General features: G+C 41.5%; 1 protein-coding gene and 1 long non-coding RNA gene across 51 annotated transcripts in view; both read left to right on the forward strand.

Annotated features, from left to right (window-relative positions):
- The window catches only part of CLASP2 (cytoplasmic linker associated protein 2), a 132,026-nt gene that overhangs the window by 54,300 nt on the left and 52,687 nt on the right, over positions 1 to 25,039 (forward strand). For all 50 annotated transcript variants that reach the window (XM_030494724.1, XM_030494737.1, XM_030494730.1 and 47 more), the window contains 8 exons: positions 11,098 to 11,177; positions 13,839 to 13,931; positions 14,742 to 14,887; positions 16,181 to 16,316; positions 19,497 to 19,567; positions 20,609 to 20,668; positions 21,921 to 21,998; positions 22,585 to 22,752. In XM_030494724.1, the coding sequence (XP_030350584.1) occupies positions 11,098 to 11,177; positions 13,839 to 13,931; positions 14,742 to 14,887; positions 16,181 to 16,316; positions 19,497 to 19,567; positions 20,609 to 20,668; positions 21,921 to 21,998; positions 22,585 to 22,752 (832 nt within the window). The remainder of the gene's footprint in view (positions 1 to 11,097; positions 11,178 to 13,838; positions 13,932 to 14,741; positions 14,888 to 16,180; positions 16,317 to 19,496; positions 19,568 to 20,608; positions 20,669 to 21,920; positions 21,999 to 22,584; positions 22,753 to 25,039) is intronic.
- Positions 6,854 to 10,433, forward strand: LOC115611786. Its single transcript, XR_003992696.1, has 4 exons — positions 6,854 to 6,936; positions 7,219 to 7,221; positions 8,752 to 8,754; positions 10,405 to 10,433. It is a non-coding gene; the product is annotated as an uncharacterized LOC115611786 (long non-coding RNA).

A 25,039-nucleotide genomic window follows, 5' to 3' on the forward strand; every position in this document is an offset into this window, starting at 1 on the left:
TCTCTGGCATGTAGGAGGAATGTTTTAATGAAGCAGGCGTGATACAGGTGGGATCTCCAGGGAAGTTCTCTAACCATGTCTGCCACGTTTCCAGCGTAGGCAGATAAAGTAAGGAACAGAAGGTATTACAAAGGTATTTGAAGGTATTTTGCTATTTTGTTCGGGTTTTGAGCTGTTTCAGGTTGAATGACTTTCTGAGTGCCTCAGGGACAAAGACTTTGATGTTGGAGGAGCAGAGGTGGACACATGAGTTCAGAATGAATGTCAGTCACTGGGGCTGACATGACAGAGTTCATCTGTCAGTTTTCTTAAAGTGGGCTCTCTAGCAAAGGCTTTTCTACTCTGCAGGTCGCTTGGTCATAACTTGAATTGCTTCTAAGCTGGCTTAGAATAACGTGAAGGCTTTGTCACTTAAGGTTCTGCCAAAAAAATAAAAGGCTTATTTGGGTTTAGTGTCGTATCTGGTGATTTAAAAATATATTCTATTTCTGAAACTTACTTCAGAAAAGTCCCGTGACTTGTGTTGGAACAACTGGACGGGCTTGCTGATCCTAACTGTCTGCCCAGTGTCATTGTCAAAGGCAGTTCAGCTTCAGCCAAAAGCATCTTAGCTTGAGCTAAATATTATGAACTGCAGTGGCTGAAGAGCCCCGTACATGTTCCTTCTGCTGTCCCTCTTACCCATCCTCTCTCCCCTACATGCAGGTAATAGCTGCCATCAGGCAGATGTGGTGAGCAATCCCATAAGGTAATCTCCCAATGGTTTCCTGTGGTTTATGTGCAAGGTTTCTCTGGTAGGCAGGGTGTGTGCTTGCAGAAGGGGCATACAGACAAGTTTATAACAACAGATTGGTCTTTGAGGATTGTGAATTATTTGTTTACAGATGCAGTTGTTGTTTTCCTCAGAAAATGGACAACAAGGCAGATGGAATTCTGTTGATGGAAACTTCTGTCAGAACTAGGCTCACTAAAGCTTCTCATGGTTTGGTTTTCCTCTAAGGTTTGTTGGCAGAGCTGTGGCAATTAGCAGCGTGATCTGTTTCTTAACTTGTAGAGCAAAGCCAGTAAGTGACACTAACAGTTACAGCAGCACAATCACACAGAGAATAGGACCAGGGAACTTGCTCATTGATACTCCTTGGGCAGTTTATTTTTCTCTCAGCTTAGCCACTCCCCGTTGTAATTCACTATTCAGATGAACTAGAGCTAGATTGAGGGTGGTCAGTAGGAGTGAGCGGGGGCTGCCAGTTCATCTCTTGTACAAAAAACTGAGTAAGTGCTTGAGCTTATCCTACCCACTTACCCTGCGCTGAGCTGAAGCTGCCGACAGTTCCTCATGTACAGCTCCTTGTTTATTATTCTACAGAGTCAAAAGGGTAACAGTACTTTTTAAATCCAGAATGATCTGCAAGCTTCTCCTTCAGTCTTTGATAGATGAGAAGTGAAGCTTTGGAATTAGTTGAGATGTAGGTGCGGGGCCGGGGGGGGGCATTTCAGAAGAAAATGGTAATCCCCATCGTTTTCCTCTAGATGTGTTGCTCAGTAAGATACTGTTACTGTGTGCAATTCAATTTCTGAGGGATAAAAGACATTTGTGTAGCAATACCCTATTCAGAGTTTACTAACGTTTGATTTGTGATGCATGTTGTATCAGAAACCAGCTACAAATATCTTAGGGAAGTGCTTTTAAGAAAAGGGTTTGAGAGCAAAGAGTGAAACAAAGTTTTAGAGTTAGTGTTACTCCCAAATTTCTGTAAAAGGTTTGAAATTCCCTTTTTTAACAGGGAAATTTTTGTCAGAAGACCCGTAGAAGTAGGAAAAAAAAAAGAATTGGACTAGTAAAGATATACTACCAAATACATACCAAGCGTTTTAAGACCAGGGTTTGTATACTTTATAAAACAGCTAAACAAGCTTTGATTAAACATTTCTTGGTTTCGAAACAAAAATACCAGTCCAGTATGACTTTCATGACATCCTCCTTCTCCCACATAGTGTTGTCCTGGTGTTTTGTCATCCCATGATGTACAGCTTTGTGGGGAGAGAGCATCGAGGTGGTGGAGCAAGCGAAGCAGTCCAAAGTTGTTGTGATGATATGATGGAAAGATTTCAAATGTCTCAGTTAGAGGGGAAGAACTCTGCCACAGGAATTAATTCCTGGGTGAGAAAACTGATTCTGCAAAAGACTAGGTAATTTCTTTGCTTGCATACAGTGCCCTCCTGGTGTTGATCTCTTCACAGTTCTGAACTGAAAGCCTTATGACTGGAAAACATTTCCGTCAAAAAAAGACTCCTGGACCCTCACAAAATGTTAGAAATCCTTAAATTTAACTTATGAAGATGTCATCTCTCTTAGTAGTCTGCAGGAAGTCTCTATCCCCAGCATCACTGAACTTGAGTTAAAACAAAACCAAACCAAAACAACAACACAACAGCAAAAAACCAACCAAAAAACCAAACCCGAAACAAATCCGCTGTAAAACTCAGAGCTGCTTCATCTGGTAATTTACTTCCATATCAAGTTTGTTTGTTATGTTCAGTAGATTCTCACCAGCTTCCTGAAGTGGAACTTAGGCTTGCAGGTCTCTCTGTGATCCTGTCTAAGCAGAGTGCTTGAAGGTTAAGAATAAGTAAAGGTTAGGATGAAAGCTAACAGATAATGTAGATAAATGCCTTGTGTGGATTGTTCTCCCTCTTCTTCAGGTGCTTTTCTCTTCTGGGTCTCAGCTGTGGGAGGCCCAGCAGGTTCAGTGTGCTGAGCCCACAGGTAGGGTAATGCGAATTGCATTCATTTAAGAAGAAGCTAGTTGATGAGGCTCTGGATTTTAGTTATCTGCTGAACACTTAAAGATATTAAATGCAGCGGGGTCACAGCCCTTTAGAATTGCTTACAGTGTTCTCGCCATTAGGATTGCAGTAGTTGAACTCGTCTGTACTTGGGCAAAGTATTATGTGCTCTGTGGGTAAGGTTGAGAACATGCAGCATTCACTGTAAGGCATTAACACTCAAGACAGCTACCTCTAAGAAACTGGGAATCACGGCGTGTTCTGAGAAGGTAATACAGCAACAAAACAGCTGATCAAAATGTGCGTGCTCTGTCAGATACGTCAGGTTTGAGTCTGTAGGCAGTACTGTCTGAAATGAGAATTCCATAAAGCTCTGCTGTTGCTTTTGTGGAGGGGAGTCAGGCCTGACAAAAGCATGAGAAGTTCTTCTGAAGGCATCTGCGTGTGTGTGACTGTTACGTATCTTGGTAGTGTAGTAAAAGACTTTCTCCTGAATTGGGAAACAGCAGGTTGAGTTCTGTCATTTTTGGTTACTCTCTACAGAAAAAATGACTTTGCAAACAGAACTGGTAAACATACCTGTGAAGAGAGTGGGAAGTAAAGGGAAAGGTTGGACAATATCCTTTCTCCTTGTGCACTATAGACTTTTGGCTTGTATTCTATTTAAAGAATAGACAGTTACTTCACACTTTATTTTGGTGTGCATACATGATCATGCAGCTGAAGAGGAGAAAGATTAGTGAAATAGCAGTGGGTGTTCTTTTAGAGATAACTGAAAAGGCGTCACCTGCCAAAAACCCTACCACTTAACCTTTTATTATTAGAGGCAAGGAGGCAACAAAACAGTTTTCTGAGGGTATTATTTTTGAAGAGGTCTGTGGAAGTGAACTAGTTGTTGAGACTGGGGAAGGTGGGAAGTGCTGTGTGCCTGGGCTGTGTCAACTGCAGTTTAAGTAGGAGTCTGTCATTCCTCTTTCTCTCTTTAAAGTAGTAAATCCTTAGATGAAGGATCTACTCTTTTTCCTCAGGATGCATTACTGGATGATACTAAGGTGCTACAAAACATAGTCAATCATATTTTCTGTTTTTAAAAGCAATATCTTAAAGCAGACTAAAGAAAACATTTACTTATTAGGAAAGGCAACTTCATCTCCTTTTAATCTTTCTAGTGTACAGGAGCGCACTATGAATACGTGAAATCCACACATTTTCTATGTTTGTATGTTCATGGCCTGTATGTGTCAATTTGTAATATTTGATTTCTGTAAGTTTATTCCCTTGCAGAAAATTGTTAAGCAATGGATGGGAATGCAGAGTACTTTTTTCCCTGCTTTAACCGTGGTGATTTGTTTATTTATGTAACTGAATAATAATACAGGACCTGTATAAACTGTTAATTGCAGATTTGAGGGCTTTTTGCCTCTTGTGTCACAGGATCACTTTGGGCTTAATATTTTATAAGCTTGCAAAGAAGCACGTAGTATGAGCTTCATAGAGGTTCACTATGTTGTGACTAACACAGTGGGTTAGGTTTGACTAAACTATTTTGGTACCAACAGAAACCTTTATGAATTTGTTCATATAATTTTAAACGTTTTTTAAAAAGCAGTTCTTTGACCGTATGAGAACTGTTTTGACCTTTACAAATGAGGTTTTCTGGTCACCTTTTGGCTACTTAAGCTTTCTTTTCCATTTACTTTCCCTGAGTATGTACTGCATGTTGGAGTTTTTTGGGAGGGACATATGAGGTTATGAGTTGAACATCCAGGCATCTGTTTGTACCACCTAGTTTAGCATGGTACCTCTATGCCAAATGATTTCTTCTCAAGATTTCTCTCTATAAAATTATGCTCTGGCCAGAGCATCTTCCCCTTCAGGAGCTTGGTAACCTTGTGTGGCCAAGGGTGTGTTGTGGGTACAAACAGGATCTTTCCCTCCTCCTTTTCTTGGCTGGTCAGATACTCATTCACCTTGTGGAAGGACTTGTTCCCTCTCCTGTCTGAATGGAGAAGAAATAGGTGGTTATTTTGTCTTCTTTCCCTTCTGGCTGCCATTGGCATTTATGACAGATGGTGTTGGAGATACACATGTAGAAATGTGCTACGTAGAGCATCTCTTTACAGCATCCTTGAGCTAAGGCTGTCAAAATCTCATAGGTGTTCCTATATCTTACTGCAGGCATCATGTCCAAATTTTGCTAGGTACCACTTCAGTGGTTTTACACTAAGCCGCCACAAAAGCATGTGAGAGATCTTGTTGTGCAGAGACGTGTTGAGATCTAATAAGTTTGCCAGCAAATTTCTAGTAATAGTGGACCCTTATGTTCCAAACTCCCCAAGTATACAAACACAGCAGACATAATTCCCTCCACTATGAATATGGGGTCAGGGACTGTAAGCTGTGAAATGTTTTTTAAGAGTGCAGCCATCAAGAGTTTGACTTCTCAAGAATTCCTGGCTTTTTGGTTTAGTTGACCACTCGGCCTTAAATGCTTATTCCTTTTGGTTTTTATTTCTCCTAGATCTAGTAAAATACATGTCTTTGCCTAATGCACCATCTCAGCTGTGCTCTGTGAGTTAGGGAAAACGTTCTGCTGTCTGTCCTGTTGGCCTCGCTCTGAAAGAGTTGAGACAAGACCCTTGTTCCTGAGTGCACATTTTCTGTCAGAGGTGGTTATTTTTCTTCCCTCTCGAGAAGGAAGTGTTCTAGTGGTCTGGTTACCTCCATGCAGTTAACCTGTCTTCTTGTATTACCTGCCTGATTTGATTATTGAAGATACTTGAGGATTCTGCCAAGTTCCACTTTGTACTTGGAGTATTTGACTTCTAGTGCAGCCTAAATCTTAGGATGATATTCTTTGATTTGAAAGCAAACTTGAGCTCATTCCTTTAAAGAAAGGGCTTTCTTGGTAACCAAAAGTGAAATCCAGACACTGTTATCAAATTATTTTCTCTTTTAGGATTACCTTACTTCCTACCCAAGATTGTAATGAAATTTGGCAAGCGTATGCCAGTGTGAAGCCAGCAGGTTACCTGTTAGTATTCTTCCCTGATCCTTTTGCTTGGGATTTGGGACATCTTTGCTGGTAGGTGAGAATAGTTCCATCACTTACCTCACACAGAAGTAACTGCCCTACTACTTGCACAGGTGTCATGGAAGCTTTTGGAGAGAAAATGTTTCTAGGACAGTTTTTTAGTCATGTGCCTGGAACGTTCTGGGGAGCTTCCTGCAGGTGATGCAATGCTGAAGCCCCACTGGGGAGCACCCACGGGGATGAGTGCTCTGAGAAGGAGGCTGCTCATTAGTGGAGTTCACGTTAACTTCTCCAACACAAATTCCCTTCACCATGCCCTTGCTTTCTTTGTTGAAGTTCTTGGAACTTTGAGACTGAGAGATGCACCTCACACTTACTACCTGCTCCCAAGTCTGCTGGGAAGCATGAGGCAAAGGGATCATGTTAGGGCTACTATGCAAGCTTTTAAAATGAAAGACAAAAACCCCAACAAACCAACCACAAACTTCCAGGGCTGATTGCTTGTGGCACATGTGTTAAGGTGAGAATTCATCCCTAGCACGGCACACAAGAAAGGTGCCATCACAGGTGAAACAGAACTTTCCTCTGTCCCCTCCTAACCAGCCCTGACACTTGCTGCAGGATCTCTTCAGCACCATAACGAAGCCTTCCTGATGCAAACCAGAACTGGGACATGACTTTAACGTGGGGACGGGCTGAGCGTGGAGCTGGACAGGGAGGTGTTCCTGTAGCTGCTTTGACTGCAGACACAGCCCAGGTTTACCTGGAGCAGCGGGAAAACTTAGAGAGTAAGAGTGGGGTTGAACTGTGCAGACTGGGACCCGCAGTTCACCTGCTTTTGTGTAGGAGCTGCAGTTCTTCAGGTGTGACACCCTTCTTGTTGGTCACCCGAGGGAGAAGAGGGGGAGTCAAGCAGTGAGTGCGGGCAGGAGGCAGCGAAGGCACGGGCTCTTAGATGGGAGGCATCACAGTCTCCTTCTGGCTCCAGTGGGAAGCAAGAGAAAAGAAACTGGAATTTGGCAGAGGGAAGGGATGTGAGAATGGTTCCTGCCTGGGTCACCCAAGCCAAGCAAAAGCAGGAAGCATGGGGACCATTTGTCTTCTTTTGGAAATAGGTGTTCCATTTCTATTCTATTCCATTCCATTCTGATACATTCCATTCCATGACTCTCCATTCTATTCCATTCCATTCCTCTCCATTCTATTCCATTTCTATTCTGTTCCACTCTGTTCTGTTCCATTCCGCTCTATAACATTCTATTTGGTTCTACAACATTCCATTCCAGGCCACCACCGGGCAATGCAGCAGTCACAATGCCCTGGAACAGGATAAAAGGGAGCAGCCTCCTGTGTCCCCTGGCAGAAATGGCCCGGGGCAGCCCTAAGACATCCCAGAGGAAGTCCTTGAGGAGCTGCTGGAGTTACTTGCAGGGGGCTGAGGCAGGAAGACCAGCGCCTGGTCGAGGCTGCTGGAGGTTCTCCACTTGCAAGGCCAGCTCCTGGCAGGACCAGCTTCTTAGTTCATGGCAGGGATAGCAGTCCTTTTCAGCTGGATAACCATGGCCAGACTATAGGAATGCATTCTTGTGGAGCTTTTCAGACTTCACCATCCTCACCCCCATGGAGCCAGGGGCAGCAGCCATAAGAAATGGGATGCAGAGATGTTTCCAGGGATCCCAGTGCTTTGGAGCAGCCACTGATACCCTGCTGGGTGTAGGAAGGATTCTTGCCCTTAAGGTCAATCAGGCCAGGGGCCTTTGGCCACTCTCAGCAGCCCTTGAGGTGGCTCCAGGTTGAGGGAGATAGGGCTTGGGCATCTCCAGGGAGGCATGGCCAGCCTGTGGACCAGGAGCAGGTCTTGCTCACATTCTCGGGGGTAGCCAATCACCACTGCTGGGGTCAGGAAGGAATTTTGCCCCAGACAGATTGGCACTGGTCTCAGGGGTTTTTTGACTTTCTCTGAGCATCAAGCAGGACCACTTGTCAGGGCCCCTCTGGTCCATTCTGGCTGCGTTACTGCCTGCTGCTCATGCACCACGAAGGTGGCCGCTCGTGTCCTTGCCGCTGGGGGTAAGGCTTTTTAGCCTCAACAGAGGCCTGCGAGTGTCCCAGGGGTTTTTTGCCTTCCTCTGCAGCAGTGAGCCAGCCCCTTGACAGGGCTCCTTTGGGCTGTTGTGGCCCAAAGGCTGCTGCTCCTGCTCCATGCAGGTGGCCCCTCGTGCCCCATCCGGGCAGAGGAAGCTTTCACCACTCCCAGGGTAGCCTCTGGGGGTTGCTGTTTGTCCTCTGTCACATTGAGCACAGCCCCTTGCCAGGGATCCCCTTTGGGCTTGGTTCTTGCCTGCTGCTCTCACACCTCCAGGGCACCACTCGTGCCCTGGGTCCCTCTGTCCCATTGCCCAGCACAAGCTCGGAGAAAGAGTGAGCTCTGCTCTTCCCTTGGCTCCATTTCCCTTGGGGTTCTGGCTTGTGCACAGCAGCCTGTGCTTGGAAGGTGCTGATGCTTGTGAGCATCAGCTCTGAAAAAAAGCAACCAACCCTCATAACATAAAAATAATCTAAAATGACAAAAAGATAACATAATAAGAAACCAAACCAAAATAAAATGGAATCATAAAATAAAATCCTGTTTCCACTTGAAAGCTTTGTGATTTGTGTCCTTGGAAGTGTTTTTGTAGCTGAAAAAGCTCCAAGGGTTATGGAACTTAAAGGGAATGGAATTGAATGGAGAGGGATGGAATGGAACGGAATGGAGTGGAATGGATGGAATGGAACGGCATGGAAGGTAAGGGAATGGAATGGAGAGGCATAGAATGGAATGGAATGTATCAGAATGGAATAGAATAGAAATGGAACACTTATTTCCAAAAGAAGACAAATGGCCCCCATGCATCCTGCTTTTGCAGCTCCCTGTCCAGCTCCACGCTCAGCCCGTCCCCACGTTAAAGTCATGTCCCAGTTCTGGTTTGCATCAAGAAGGCTTCGTTATGGTGCTGAACAGATCCTGCAGCAAGTGTCAGGGCTGGGTAGGAGGGGACAGAGGAAAGTTCTGTTTCACCTGTGATGGCACCTTTCTTGTGTGCCGTGCTGCAGGGACACATTGCCTTTTTCCAGGCAGGCATTCCCATGCGCTGGCTGTCAGCATGTCCAGATGCCTTGCACGGAACCTCCCCAGCTCTACAGGTTTGCCTCTGGAGGCAATAGAAATATCCAAAATACACCAGCCCCCAGTACCTCACTGTGGGATTCAGAAAGACAGGGAACACCATGACATGGTGGGGTCACAGTGCAGCATCCTCGGTGGAAGGGCTTTGGGGTTTGATGTCCATTAAATGTGTGATGGGATTGTCAACTGTCACCTCCTGGCTTTCTCTGAGCTCCACTCCACCTTAGGAAACATGTGCTGTCCAAAAGAGAGAAGATGGTCAAATTTGGTTCTGTTGGGAAGACTAAATCACTAAAGCCCTTTTATAGGACTTTGAAGAGCCTCAGTTAATGTTTTTGTGGCCCTCACTTGAAAGCAGAAATACGTAGAAGTTGGACAAAGTGGTGGTCACCTCTCTCCATGTGTCAGGGAGTGCCAGGAGTTATAAAGTTGCACTGTTTGGAAAATGGAGTTCAAGCAGGAATTACATGGGTAGAACAGCGACACCAGGGAGATTGGGCACTGACCAAAGTGTTAGAAAAACAAGTGACCAGGAACCACAGAGTATTCTCAGACCCACAGCACACAAAAAAGCTCTCCAAAACAGAATTACTTAAAGCCATACACTCTTGGATATGACTAAAGCACAGCACTACTTTGAAGGACTCTGAGTATATTTAACATTTTACAGAGTATTGGTCCAAACCAGCTTGCCCGGACACATCCTGATGATGGAGGGTCTTCTCTCTCTGCAGTATCACTGCGTGGTTTAGCAGAGACGCCAACTGAACAGAGCAGAGGCTCCACAGAAATCAGTCAGTAAGGTCTGGATAAGGAGGAGAGATTATAAGTAGGAGAGGATGCTCTGTTGCTACTCTTACTTATCCTTACCTAAGCACCTGATTCTGAGACTACGTGTTTTCTCTGGTGCTGTGGGGTCGAAGCAAGTGCTGAGCACTGTAAACCTCCCGCGCTGCTGCCTTTACAGACAAGAATGGCTTTCGTGTCCTGAGTGAATCGTGGTAAGAGCAGCCCTCTGCCATGGCTGCTGCTCCTCACTGCTCCTCTCGATGAGAACTAGGCTATTTTCATTTCCTTTTTCCTTGTTGCATGTCCACTTGCCTTGGAGAGCTCTCTCAGCACCACAACAACCCCATGGAATGGTACAGGCTTGGGGAGGAGTGGCTGGAAAGCTGCTTGGTGGAAAAGGACCTGGTAGTGTTGGTCAACAGCCGGCTGAACATGAGCGGCTTGTGCCCAGGCGGCCAAGAAGCCACCAGCATCCTGGCCTGTATCAGCACCAGTATGGCAGCAGGGCCAGGGCAGTGACTGTCCCCCTGCACTGGGCACTGGTGAGGCTGCACCTCGAATCCTGTGTTCAGTTCTGGGCCCCTCACTGCAAGAGAGACATTGAGGTGCTGGAGCGGGGCCAGAGAAGGGCACCGGAGCTGGTGCAGGGCCTGGAGCACAAGTGTGATGAGGAACGGCTGAGGGACCTGGGGGGGTTTAGTCTGGAGAAGAGAAGGCTCAGGGGGGACCTTCTCGCTCTCTGCAACTGCCTGACAGGAGGATGGAGCCAGGAGGGGGCTGGTCTCTGCTCCCAAGGAACAAGGGGTGGGACAAGAGGAAACGGCCTCAAGCTGCACCAGGGGAGGTTTAGATGGAGCTGAGGAACAATTCCTTCCCCAGAGGGTGCTCAGGCATTGGAACAGGCTGCCCAGGGCAGTGCTGGAGTCACTGTCCCTGGAAGTGTTCAAAAACTGTGTAGATTAGGCCCTCTGTGATATGGTTTAGTGGTGGCCTTGGCAGTGCTGGGGAATGGGTGGGCTTTATGATCTTAAAGGTCATTTCCAACCTGATTGATTCTATGATTCTAAAAATAATAGAATGAAACCATTTACTTTGTCAAATTGGAAACTGCTCAGAATTGTTCATCTGGGGGGACATTTTAACTTTTTCCTTATTCATGGTGAGAGTTCAAGGTCTTGCAATTTTAGACTCGGTAAATGTTCAGGATTTTTTCTAAGTTGTAGTAAATGTTTGAAAATAGGTATTGTGAAAGATGCTTCTGTCAGTTTGAAAACCTCAATGTACACTGCATACTGTTTAACAGTATTTTACATTTATTTAGGTTCCTCAAAAGAAGGAGGAGCTGGAGCTGTGGATGAGGATGATTTTATTAAGGCATTTACAGATGTTCCTACTGTACAGGTAAAGAGGCTGTGTATACTCATGTTTCTTTGGAGAAATATGCTATTTGTAATACCATGTGTTAGCCTACTTTCAAAACTTTTGTAATGTTACAGTCTTCTAAGCAAGTGTTACTTCTGCTAAATTTACAGTCTCTATGGGAAGCTTTTTACTATGGGAAGCTCCAGTTAGTTACAAAACCCACCTTCTTTTCGTTACTGTCCTACTAATTATCACATTGTGTTTCAGCTAAAATGCATTATTGCTTTTCTTGATCCTTTCCAGGGGATACTGCAAATAATTTTATGTTTTAATTTTAATAAGAAAAATATTTCCATAATGTTTGAATAATTTAGGACTGCAATTTTAAGGCATAATCGAGTAATAATAGTATAGGCAAATAATTTACAAAGCAAGAATTTTATTTTCAAATGTGCCTGAGTTGTAATGACGTGCATCTGGCATACGTGTCCTCATCTCTAGTAGTACTTCAAAAAGAGAAGTGTAGTGCCTTATTTAAATACTAATGAAGCTGTTGGATTCTGAGTTCTTAGTTGAAAGATCAGACTTTAATTTCTGTTCTTTAAGTGTGGGAATTGTACATATTTGGTGCTTTCACACGGTTGAGTCATTTAACTTGCTTGTATCTTCCTTGACCTACTTTGAATAAGTTTTTCTTGAGTAGCAGAGGCGTGGAAGACAACCGCAAACTCAGTAAGCCATAGCTCCCAAACACCAGAAGGATTTTGTATGACTTCTTTTTCTTGATGTGTACTTTTGTTCTATTTTTATTTCCTAAGAAATTTGTTAGATCTCCTTTTGCAGGCAGAAATACTTCCTGCTTTTATGAAGGAACACTCTTAACTCCATGATCTCTGTTACATCAAGATCTTTGTCTTACACTGTGAGAGCTTTATGTTTCTTTGCCTCTCCAAAATTCAGAATTCTTTAGAGGGCAAAACCGTGGAGGTCTTAATATTATTTATCCCCATTATGTTGAACAAAGCCATATTCCACAGCACAGGAAATGTGCTGCTTGTAGTTCAGTGCTGTAGTATTTGCAGTCCCAAGCAGGCTTCTCTAGTCACTGCAGCTGGTTTATAGCATTGCAAGAACAAAAGTGGGGTAACTGTATGTTGGTGACCAGCATATGTGAGTTTTCTGACTGCGAGATGACCTCGCATCCCTAAACTGCGAGAGGTGGAGGAAAAGACACACTTGTCTTTAGTAACCTCCTTTGAGTTGAGGTGAGGAGGCAGGGGAGAAATGTGTAACTGGCCCCAAAATAACTCACTTATTTCATGGATGAGAATGTAAGAAAGATCTGCTGACTAGGAGGTCTTGGGAATAATGATTTCTTGCTGTCCAACTTCTTGCTTCTGATTGTGGAAAACTAGACTGTATTTGGGATAACTCCTGTAGTAATTTCAAGTTGCCCAGGAAAATAAGATATTTTGTAGAAAATACATGTTCATCTTCAGTTTAGATCAGAAGATGTTCCTAAATCTTATTACAATAAAAGATGCAAACGTACATGCAGAACAGTGTGTTCAAGAGACCAGTGGCAAAGCTTTTCAGCAATTCATGCAAAGCGAAGTGTCCTAACCTCTTGCTTCCCCTGCATTGTCTGTGCTCTTGCGTGTACAAAAAATGTGTCTTGGACCTAAATAAGTCATGAGGGAGCATCAGGCACGACTGTTTAGTTGTCATGCTGGCCTGAAGCTTACACTCTAGAAGGGTATGAGTCCTGAATTGTATTGGCCAGCCCCATGTGGATGTTTTTGCTGTGTGGATGGCCCCAGACACCTGTGTATGGGCAACTGAATTTTGCCCAATGTGTTTATGTAAACAATTTTTGATCCAAAATATTAGAAATCTTTAGCTGAAAATATGTTTTAGAAAAAACTCTGGGCAGATCAAGTTTCTGGTTAGTATTTGCTTCATACCATCTTCAACTTGTTCTCAGTCTGGGGTGAGGGAACTTTAAATTTTGCATCTGCAGTAGAAGCAGAAAAAAGAACAGAAGGGAAGTCAGGTTATTTCTGACATTAATAACAAATCTTCTTGACTTTTAATTTTTTTCTTCAGAAATCCCTTGTTGTACAATGTACAGTTATCAATAAATGTGTTAATTCCTGTATTACCAGATAGTGACTGATGCATGGTTAGATGCGTCAGGCTTCAGTTTTGCTGGAGTTACTGTGTGGCGAGAACTCTGGAGGCTGCTCCTTAACTTCATGTACTGACTGCCTAAGTTAATAAATGATAGGCTTGGAGCAGTAATACACATAGAAACTGTTGAAGCTTTTAATATGTGTTTTCAGACAAGTTTTTATTTTGGTGTTGACTGGCCAGCCCAGTTAGAGCCTCACAGAGCCATGCACTCTTGGAATGCAGGAGACTCCCTGCCCCAAAAGAGTTGCATCAGGCTAAGGTCTGTTGGTTGAGTTTCATTAGGTGAAATCTTGAGGAAAATGTAGATTCTTCAGCTTTTCTTTTAATGACTATTCACTGCTCAGTGCTCTTTAAAAGCCCATTTATACCTCTTAGGCAGTTCTCTGGAACTTTGGGGGCAAGAGTTTCATAATTACTATTGTATTTTCAGTCTTCTCAACTTACTTTCCTTCAGGTTAGCTGGATGTTGACAGTCTCTTTTTTCTGTTTGTTTGTTTAATACTTCAGATCTATTCTAGTCGAGAACTTGAAGAAACATTGAACAAAATCAGGGAAATTCTCTCGGATGACAAGCATGATTGGGATCAGCGAACTAATGCGGTAAACTTGGGCAGTTTCGGGTCTGGGTGTATTTCAGAAAGGAAAGTCAGCTGGATGTTTTAAACTGTTTTTCTTAAAGCAAGAACGATTGAAGATAATTGAAGAAATTTTCCTTCTCAAACCTCGCGTCTCTTTGTACTAAATGAGTTTGAGCAAGTATTTTAAAAAGGTCAAAATACATTTTTGCTGACATTTAAGTGGAAGCTTTTCTAAAAGCCATCATGTCATGTAAGTTTCAGCTGACATTATAGAATCATTGAATGGTTAGGGTTGGAAAAGACCTGAAGATTGTAATTCCAAGCTCCCTGCCATGGGCAGGGACACCTCCCACTGGACAATGTTGCCCAAGGCCCCTGTGTCCAACCTGGCCCTGAACACTGCCAGGGATGGGGCAGCCACAACTTCCTGGGGCTTTTTTTTTAGACACAAACCTGCATATTCTGCAGGGGAACTGCTAGCAGTCATACCTCTTTAGCGTGGCTCTAATAAGTTTCACTTGCAGGATTAAAATGTGTGTGTGTAGCATTTATTTTTTTTACCAGGTTTATGGCATCTTAGTGTTTGGAAGCAGGTATTTGACCAGCATTTATATGTTGGTACATTTGTAGACTGGGATATGAGACTTTTTAGCTCTAGAGTTTAAGTAATAGAATTTTTTTACATTTTTTAAAATTACTCCCATGTATTTCAAGATGATGCTTTGCTTTGAGTTTGAATTTTGAAAGCATTTGCTTGGAATGAAGTTGTTGCTTTTTTATTTCACATTGCATGTTGGTGGTGCCCTAAACGAAATGCCTTACGTTTTTTTAGCTGAAGAAAGTTCGGTCGTTGCTTGTTGCTGGAGCTGCACAGTATGATGGGTTTTTCCAGCATTTACGTTTGTTGGATGGTGCTTTCAAGCTGTCGGCCAAGGACCTGAGATCCCAGGTGGTTAGAGAAGCCTGCATTACTGTAGCGTAAGTACCGCTTGCATGTGCTTGTGTATGGTGCTGCATTAAATGATTTATTTGACATAAAATGCCTTAGCAGTGCTGCAGGAAAGAGTACCCTGTGGGGCTGCTGTACACTGTGACTGAGAAAGAATCAAGTCAGTAGCTGAAGCTAGAGAGAAAAAGAAACATTTAAAGGGATTTGCTCTCTCGGGGCATATATGTCATTGATAACCCTGTAACAGATTGTACTTGCGGAACAAGTTCCCATCATTACACTGAGTACTCACAGCAGTTTGTATTAACTAGCACTGTAATACTGGGCACTAGTCTTAGGAGCACTCATGCTTTGGTGATTGGCACAGGACTTCGCTGTGACTACTTGTAATAGCAAAGCGAGCTGCCCTGTGGTGGTTTGAATATTGCACGTTTTGGTGAGGTAATATCATTCATGTCCACGGTAATTTTAGAAGCCATGGCTTCACAGAAATAAGACCTCCACCCTTATCATCTTGAGCACTCACTGAATTCAAGGGCAGGGGTAAAAGCACCATTGCTGCCTTGGAGACCTCTTGGAGCGTACAGCTGTCCTTGCCAGGGAGGTCGAGGCTTTGAGAAAATAACACTAACCTTTCCTAACGTGAAGTCAGGAGTAGTGTTAAAAGTACTGTGGAAATGTTCTTATCCATGCTTAAAAGCCTGGAATTTTTCTTGATCCCTAAAACTTAGGTACATTTGATGTGTCATTTGCTGCTGACTGCAAATTCGTTATATATATAGCTTCTGCATGGAAAAAGCATTTTTTGTCACCACTGGACAGTTAAATTACTGTGTGTTGTATGTGTTCGTGTATTTGCCAAAATTGAAACCATAACCTTTAATAAACAAGGGAGTCAAATGTTATGGTTGGCTCATTATGATAAATTCAGCAGGCAAAATTTCCTTTTGCCTGCATTCAAAAGGAAAAAATCTCAAACAATAATTTTCATAAGATTTTAGATCTATGTATTCTCAAAGCGTGTGAAAAAAGCAGAAGTACTATGATATTTTGTGTGGACATGAGAATTTTAGCCTTTCAAATTATGGTATTTCTTTTTCATTGCAAAATAAAGTTGTTATTGTTCACCCTTTTAATGTGTCTGCTAAGTATCAAAAATGTTCCACAAATCCTGCATTTCTAATGAGGCGAGGACTTGGGAATCAAGAAATTAAGTTCTGTTGTTCTGAAAGATAAATCTTTAAAATGTACAGTCAACTTTGTTATTTTCAGACTAAGAAATTGGCTTTTGTTAACAAGTTTTATTTCTTTTTCCAAAATAGCCACCTTTCAACTGTTCTGGGAAACAAATTTGATCATGGGGCTGAAGCTATTGTGCCTACTCTTTTTAACCTGGTTCCCAACAGCGCCAAAGTGATGGCAACTTCTGGGTGTGCAGCCATTAGATTCATTATTCGGGTAGGTGTTCCTCTCTCACTTTGCTTACTGGGAGTATTCACGTAGTGGCTCTTAGCAGAGATAATAACATTTCTGAAATAAAGGATTATAAATCATTCTATAATGAAAAAGTAATTTTATGTCGCAGATGGACAAATATTATTTATCATTGAAACCAGCTGGCAGCATTATCATAGTAAAGATGGAGAATAGGTGTGAAAAGCAAGTCTATTTTCATGATTTGTTTGTAACATGTTAATTGTAAAAAAGGCAAATTTCAAAGGTAAGTGCTTCTACTGCCTTTTTACAAGACAAAGTTAAGCTGGTAGTTAAGGAGCTAATAAGAGTATTTTTTTTTAACAACAACAAAACAAAACTTTATAAGAAAAAAGAATAAACATCATATTAAAAACAAATTGGAACCATGGAGTTAATGATAAAGTGTTGAAGGGGCCGGACGTATTCAGATCAGTTCAGAAAGTACAAGTTCATGGAGGAGAACCCCAATAGAGATTTTAATCCTTGGGTTTAAGAACTTTATAATCAGAGTCCTTAAAGCTCTAGCATACAGATGAGAGGAATACTCTATACTAGCTGGTTTTTATTGTCTGTTGCTGAAGCATTTGCTACTGACTGGTGTCTGAGACAAGATATTTAGCTAGATTTTTGGGACTTGTACTGATATTTTCACATGGAAGTGAGATGTTGCCTATAGTTTCTCCATGAAAAGCTGTGGTGTTCTTAGTGCTAGGCACTTACTGGTATTCACCACAATCTCATCCATTGTTTTAATTGTTTAGGTTGTTGGAAACTGAAGTGGTTTCATCACTCACACCTTTTATTGCCATCCTCAGTATGTTTTGGAATCTGTACTTACTCGCTCTGGCCATGACTCTGAGAACGTGCTCTGAGACTTCTGCGTTAGCTTTGCATCAACACTTGGGCTACGATCCATTGGTATTTTTATCCCAGACTCTTAAAATGTACAGTGAGATGGCTGATGGCACAGAGTTGAGAGCGGAGGGAGGAATACACCTTACACAATGTGATTAAAGTTGCAAGACAATAATACCGTGTGTAGTAGTAGTAGACGAGCTCAGGCATGTAAGAAACTAACCCTGTCTTGTTGTTTACAGGAGCAAATCAAGCATCAGAAAAGCAGCATGAAATAAAAATTCACTGATTAAATTAAATTGGCTTTATTGGTTCAGGTCAGTTGGAGACAAACCTGCACATTGGCTATAGCTGTCCTAATTTTGTTTAAGCTTCTGTTACTCTTAGCTGTAATTTAACATACTAGGTTGGAGATATAGAATTGAGAAATCCTACCCATGGTGTTCGAATACCCAACCAATAAATGACGTACACAGGGTGTTCTGGCAGAAAATTCAGTTTCAGTAGGAAAGGAAAAAAAGAAATAAATACCAGAGTCAAATGAAGTGCACCCCACACTCCTTTGGACTTGTATCCTTTGGACTAAATGAGAGTTGGTCAGAGAATGTGGCATCAGTTGAATATTTAAGAGCCCGAGCCATTACAGCTTTTGCAGTTAGCATTTTACTCAAAAACTCCCACCAGAATCCCCTGGCAGCAAGTTCAGCTCCTGGCACTTTAGTACCCAATTTGCTGTGAGAGAGTCTACAGAAAAAGAGGGAGGCTGTATTATATCAGGGATCTTGAAGAGCCCCATCATCTTTGTGCCTTTGTTGGATTTCACCTTTCTTCTCCAGATAGTTCTTACTGTACTCTGACTTCCCTTTCTTGACTCTTGACTCTCAGGAAACCAATTTAAAGGGGAGAGGGGGTGTGTCATGATGGGATGGCGTGATGGCAGAAAAACACTTCCAGGGGGAGGAGGGATTCAGGTTGGGGAATTGGGCTGGCAAGTGGGTTGGGAGGAAGCGTGTATCATTATAGCTTCAAAGGGTAGCAGATGAAATGTGCAGTCTGAAAGCTGGATGAAAGCAAGCCTGAGGCTTTGATTCCTTTGCAAAACACTTTCTAGATATTACAATGTCAATAGCTCCAAAGACTTGGAACATATAGGTTTCGCCATCTGTAAAAACATTTTATTCTTTCCTGTGATATGGCTTATTGTTCCCTTTCTGGCAGTCACATGCCGCTTTTCAAATTGAAAACTATGCAAAACACAGAACCCTAAAACCATGTGCAAAAGTATATCAGTACAAGCAAATGCAACTGTTGGGCTCTTCCAGATTTTTGGATTAATTCTCTCCTACTTCTGAAGTTGGCAGTCCTCTTGAGAGCCCATAATCATCCCTGCTTGTTTGGTGATCTGTCTGTTTACGTCGTGTGACAATAACCTAGGGAGAAAGTGTGATATGTGAGATAGTAGGAATTGTTCAGCACTGTACTTTTTAAGCAGGTTTTGAAAGCCTACAGTTTCACACTGTATTTGGGACTAGTTTAGAAGTTATCTTATATATTTAATCAAGAAAGGAATAAAGAAATGAACTGAAATGGACTTGCTGAGCTATGTTACTCTGACTTGGAATTAAAATGTTAATACTTTGTGTCTACAGTTTATTACGATAAGCTGAAGCAAGGCTGCTTTAATTCTGAATTCAAGTATTGCATTTGGACTTCGTGTAGTTTATTTTACCTACTTACCTTACAGCAGTTCAAGTTTTCTTTTCCCATGATGATGTTTGGTGTTTCCACATAGTTTATACACATAAGCTTGCTTATATTACATGTGAATGCTTTCATTTTATTGACATGTTTTGCATTAAAAGGATAATCTTTGTAGCACTAGTAGTATTGATCCCTAAAAGAATGCACATAGTTTCAGATTGATTGGTTTACTTTTTGCTTCACAGCTGATTTGTAAGACTGCTATGTCTATGGTTTTTTCTTCTATGGCAGAACTAAAACAACGTCAACTTACAACCCCTTTGGGGAGACATTTGAGCCCTCATACATGACTTCTAGCAGCTAAATACTACATATCATGACGTGATTGTTGATGGCATTGGAAATGCTTTTTGCTTGACCGTTTGGAAAAAAACAGGTTTAAGCAGTTGACGTGCTAGCAGAAGTCTCTTGTTATAGAAACTACATTTAGTTTCAGTAAGCATTTTAAATGACTGCAGTTTTTATTATGTTGTTAATTTTGACTTAGTGCAGTACAGATTCAGGAATGCTTTTGTCATTAACTGCTTTGTCCTTTTTTTTTCTTAGCATACTCATGTGCCACGACTCATACCTTTAATAACAAGCAACTGTACCTCAAAATCAGTTGCAGTTAGAAGGTGAGTATATCATAAAGAGCAAATTATTAAAACTGTTTATTTTTAAATTTGATTATCATATGTTGAAAATAGAGAGATTTGAAGATTTGTGGCCATTAACTCTGAATACACAAATCTGTATTATACAGTAAACTACAAAAATTATTTCAGCAAAGTTAGATCAGATGTTGTTGAGGAATGGTCCTTTCTGCCATACTTGGGGACATACACTGTATCCTTCTGCAGGTTTCATTCTGATTTAAAATGTTCTTAACACTTTTCGGAAAAAGTACCTTCTGATTTAAAACCAGGAGATAAAAGAAGAAGCTGTAGTTGAATCTGTGTTGCTCAGTCTAATGAGAATAAATGACACTGGTATGGAGGGGCACTGGCAGAGCATGAAACACCTACATGTGTCTCTGCAAAGAACCAGCCTGAGCCCATGAGTTACTGGCTTTTTGGGCCAGAGCTGACAGGCCTTGTGAGGTTAGCTCTTGTGGCAGCACTGCAGTGTTCTGCATGCACTGTGTGCCAGCACCTTGCTCTCCTGATGCCAGCAGAACTGCTGTGCCTGGAGCTAGGCTGTCTGATACTGTGCCCAAAATAATAAGCCTACCATGCTGGGGACTGTGGGACTGGGGCAGTGGCCGCTACCTGAGGTAGGGTGTTGTGGATCAGTGTGTTGCCGTGTCTGAGGGGCGCCTTCAGCATGTTGTTTTTTCCCAGGACATGATACTTGAACACTTGGATTGGCTTTTGTCTGTTATTTTGTGGCTAATAAACTAATGTAGCGTATGTGTAATAGCATGACTTGAGCAACAGGATGGTTAATTGAACCACATCTGTTTTTTGAAGTTCAGGATGAGTTAGCCTGCATGTTTGCTTTCTCCACAGAATATTTTAACTTTGCAGTAAGGCAACCAATGCCTTTATTTGACAGATAAAGGTACTTATATTTTATGTATTTGTTTCCCTCAGAGGGAAGGAATAAAGTTACTGTTCATTCCACAAGCACATTATAGAAATGAGTATTAATTACAACTTTTTGTTCTGTCTTTCTAGGCGCTCCTTTGAATTTCTAGACCTGTTGTTACAAGAGTGGCAGACACATTCATTGGAAAGGTATGGGCCAGTGTGCTTTTTCCCCAGAATAAACTGCTAATGAATTTTAAGACAGAAATCTTTTCATTGAATCCTTTAATTGGATTATGTTGTTTGGTGTTGGCCGGCGTTTCTATCACAGGAGGGCATGTGGCTCATTCAAGTACAGGGAGACAGGAGTTGTATGATCATAGAATCACAGAATAGTTAGGGTTGGAAAGGACCTTAAGATCATCTAGTTCCAACCTGCCTGCCATGGGCAGGGACACCTCGCGCTAAACCATGGTACAGCCTTGAATTCATGTTGTCTCTTCTCCTTACCCTCTGCCTCTTCTACATCACATGTGAGCATGAGTGTCACTTATATCATGTATTCTGTGCAGCAAAGATGCACTGGGAAGCTTCTGTCCTTTATGGAAGGCTGTTTGTGTATTCGCCATGGGAGAAGGCAAGTGGGATTAAGCTGGAGGACTTTTTCTCTTAATGATTAAAAGCACACTGTAGCTTCTCTGGGTAGACAGGAAAATACTGTGTGCCTCAGCTCTGCAGAATGTATCCTGTGAGCACAGAGTAATAGGAAAGGGACTGCAGGACCTCCAGAGAGAAGGCTTGGAAGAGCTCATCCAGCTACACAGTTACCTTTCAACCCCTCAAGATGCTCCTGAGAAAGGGAGCAATGGGGAGATCACTTGGTTTATGTCAGAGTGTGTATGCATGTACAAAACAACCCAACAACAAACACAACCCAAAACAAACCCCTTATCCCCACCAGAAAGCCCCATCTTGAATTCAAATCTGTTTATCATCACAATTTTTGGTTGTTCTGATGGGTGCTTTGCTGGTTTTTTGAGTATGTATTGAGATTTAGAACTCACAGGCCAAAAGCTGTCAGAGGTGAATTTCCAGACTTAATAATCTTAACTTTTTCCTTTTTCTTACTACCAATGCAGTAGGGGAAATAGCTTTTCCATTTCAGGAAAGCAGATGCCTTAAAAAAGGTATTTTTAAGTAACTTTTTAAGTGCGATACGTGGATGTATGTCTGAAAAGTAGATTATAATTCTCTTAGACTGAAGGAGGAAGCTCACCTAAACCTTCACAGAAAGTGCAGCTATGTCATCAGTGTGCTAGAGCCTTTGTTTACTTCATATCTTGGGAAGAACTATCTCAGCTGGTGTTTACATTTTGGAGAAATGTCAATTACAGTGTAAAACTTGACTGCTTAAAATAGAACGTGGAGTAGCAAAATAGCATGAAGAATGTCTGTCTTCTAGGCACGCAGCTGTCTTGGTTGAAACGATCAAGAAGGGCATTCATGATGCTGATGCAGAAGCAAGAGTGGAGGCAAGAAAGTGAGTTTGGGCTACATTTTGCTCTGAAAAATTGTATGTTTTACATAAGTGATAGAAGGCTCTAATCAAGGTGAGCAGCAAACTATGGCTGAAGGAGAGGACACAAGTAGCTTGAAAAAGGATGTTTCTAAATTAATGTCTAGTTTCTTTTGCAGAAGACATTCTGAAAATTGAGGCAGTTGATACTGTCGTGCAGCATTTGAGGGTTCTAATGAAACAGGAGTCATAACGGTTGATATTGCTCCATAATCATTCTTTGCTTCCCCCTCCCACAATTAAGTCATTGAACAACCGTAGCACTTTGACTGGTGAGAAGGCCAGAAAGAATTTATCTTACTTCCCCATAGAAGCAGTAAGTGAATGTGAGAATTCCAGAGGGTAGACTTAAGTTATTTTCAAAAGATTAATTCAGTTAATGTAACTGGTTCCTTTTATGATTTGATAAGCACTATTGTATGCATTCCATATTTTCAGCCTGAGTTCCTTCCCTTCCCATCCCTGGTTCATTCTATAATCTTTACTTCCTGACTCCGCAGTTTGAAGAAAATATGGAAGAATTACCATGTGGTTATTCTCCTATTTTCAGGGCTTATCTGGGTCTTAGAAATCACTTTCCTAGTGAAGCTGAGACTCTGTACAATTCTCTTGAGCCGCCCTATCAAAGAAGCCTCCAGACCTACCTGAAGAATTCTGGCAGTATTGCGTCTCTCCCTCAGTCAGACAGGTCATCCTCCAGCTCACAGGAGAGCCTCAAGTAAGGGTCACTTTACTGTTTCTTAGCCTATGAACAAATAATATCTGTTTCTCAAGAGCAAATAAAGCAGACTTCTGTGGTGTACTGAAAAGCTGCAATTGTATTTTGTCACAATATTTTTTTTTTAGAATAAGTCTTTCATTGTATTTTGTTGTATGACAGTATTACCCCAGCAAGATGAAAAAGAACTGTCACTTAACTGCATTTTAGCAGGCTGTTCTTAGTCATGTATTTATTCATTCACAGCTTCTGTTATACCACAGTATCTTCAAGGTTCACTTACTGATGTCCGGTGTCCTGGTGCAATGAATACGTCTAGGAATAGTGTTGTTTCCCCTTTTCTTATTCCTTTTTACTGGGAAGTACAAGAAAGAGACATGGACAGGGAGACTCATTCAGATCAGAGACTGGTGGTTTTTTCCTGTCTTCACAGTATTGGATGTGCATTACTAGTATTTTGCAGCTATGCTGATTACTGGAGAGTGGCTCTGTGCTGCAGTCAGTGTAGCATTAAAATGTACACTCTTGAGCTAAACAAATGAAAAGTTTGCTTAGGTACCAATAGCAGTAGAAAGCTACTGGCTTTTTAGGAGAAATGTAAAATAGTACGTGGTCATTTTTTTCTTTAAATTCTCAAAAGCTTCCTCAAAGTATTTAAACCTGTGAAGATTTCAATTCAGATGCTTCATTTCCAAAGCCAGAGAAGTTGTCTGCTCGCTTGTGACTTGAAAGCAGACTGCTTCCAGCATATTGGAAGTTAATCTTTTTCGCTTTTTTTGGCTGCTGCCTCAAATACCAGAGGCTTATCTTATCTTTCCTGTGATACTTGTAATTATAAAAAACACTTTAAAAATAATTCTGTAATGTAGGCTATTGATAACACTTTATTTTTCACAAAGAAATGTTTATTCAAAGATTAATTACTCTTGTTTAATTTAGTCTATATGCTCTGTCTGAAAATCAGTGCTGTCAATGAGTTATTAGTAATAAAATGTTAAAAACTGAATTACAGAGAAATTAGAATCTTAAAATACTCTTAAATCCTCAAGTATAACTTCCTGTATTGCAGGATATGTAAACTGCTACAGTATAGAAAGGGAGGAGTAAAATGAGAGATGAACAGAAGTGATCATAATATTGAAATTGAATAATTTTTAATTGTTTTTTCACCAATTTTGCATTTAGATGCATGTTATTTTCTCTGTGTTGAGTTGAGTTCTCCCTGTCTAGACTACCTTAGGAAGAATGGGTATGGTTTTCCCAAAAGTCTGATCCTCCATAGTTTTTGACCCTCTGAACTTACAGGTCTTAACAAATCATTGATCAAAAATGGTTTTAAAAAGGCTAGTGGAATGAGAGAAATGTAGTTACTTGTGCCTACCTACATGAAACTGCTTAAGTGAAATGTCACTTGCAATAGATTGTAATAGTTGTCTGGGCCCTCTGTGTGGAGCACCTTTTACATGGTCAGGATGACCCAGAAGCTCTGCCTCAGCTTCCTCAACTTACCTGCAGCAAAACGCCCCCAAACCCCTAGTGAGTAATGGCAGAAAAGCAGGTATTACTCACAATGAGCTGCAAATATGTGATCTTCTGTGAGAAGTTAGGTGACAGTGCTGACCTCTGGATTGTCATTGAGCACCTGAGCTAATAACTTGGGTAAATACACAACATGAGGCATCTCTTATATCTCTGCTTTCTGGTTTAAAATTAGAGAGGGATTATTTTTACTGAGGCTGAGTCTCTAGACTGAGGTGGTAATTTGATTATTGATGAAATAGTCAACTATTTCAGCAAATACAAACTATTGATGAAATAGTCAACTATTTCAGCAAATACAAACCTTTCAGCAAATACAAACCTTCCTGGTCAGATGAATATTTAGATTGCTAGGTAGGAATCCATGATGAAAGTATCATGCTTTCTTCCAATAGCCTTTTTCTTTTCCCTGCTCCCTCTGCCTGCATTTTACCCTTCTGAACCAGGCAGGAGGAAGGGCTCACACTTAAACTTGAGTAGACAAAAAGATTCTGCTTCAGCAGCTACTCTTTTTTTTTTTGCAGTAAGAATAAAGGGAAATGGAGAGAAAACACAGAGGAAAAGACATGGGGTTTTATAAAATACAAAATATAAAATACGAAAGATAAGATGATTGTGTTTTTCTTATCATTCTCTATTTAATGTGCTTATCTAAAATAATGCTGAGAAAGTTGAATGGGAGAAAAGAACAGAAGATTTTTTTCTCTCTTTTATTGTTGCCTTTTGGATCTGATATGTTAGACTTATG

This window comes from Strigops habroptila, chromosome 1 (genome assembly GCF_004027225.2).
Source record: "Strigops habroptila isolate Jane chromosome 1, bStrHab1.2.pri, whole genome shotgun sequence".
Taxonomy (NCBI): Eukaryota; Metazoa; Chordata; class Aves; order Psittaciformes; family Psittacidae; genus Strigops; species Strigops habroptila.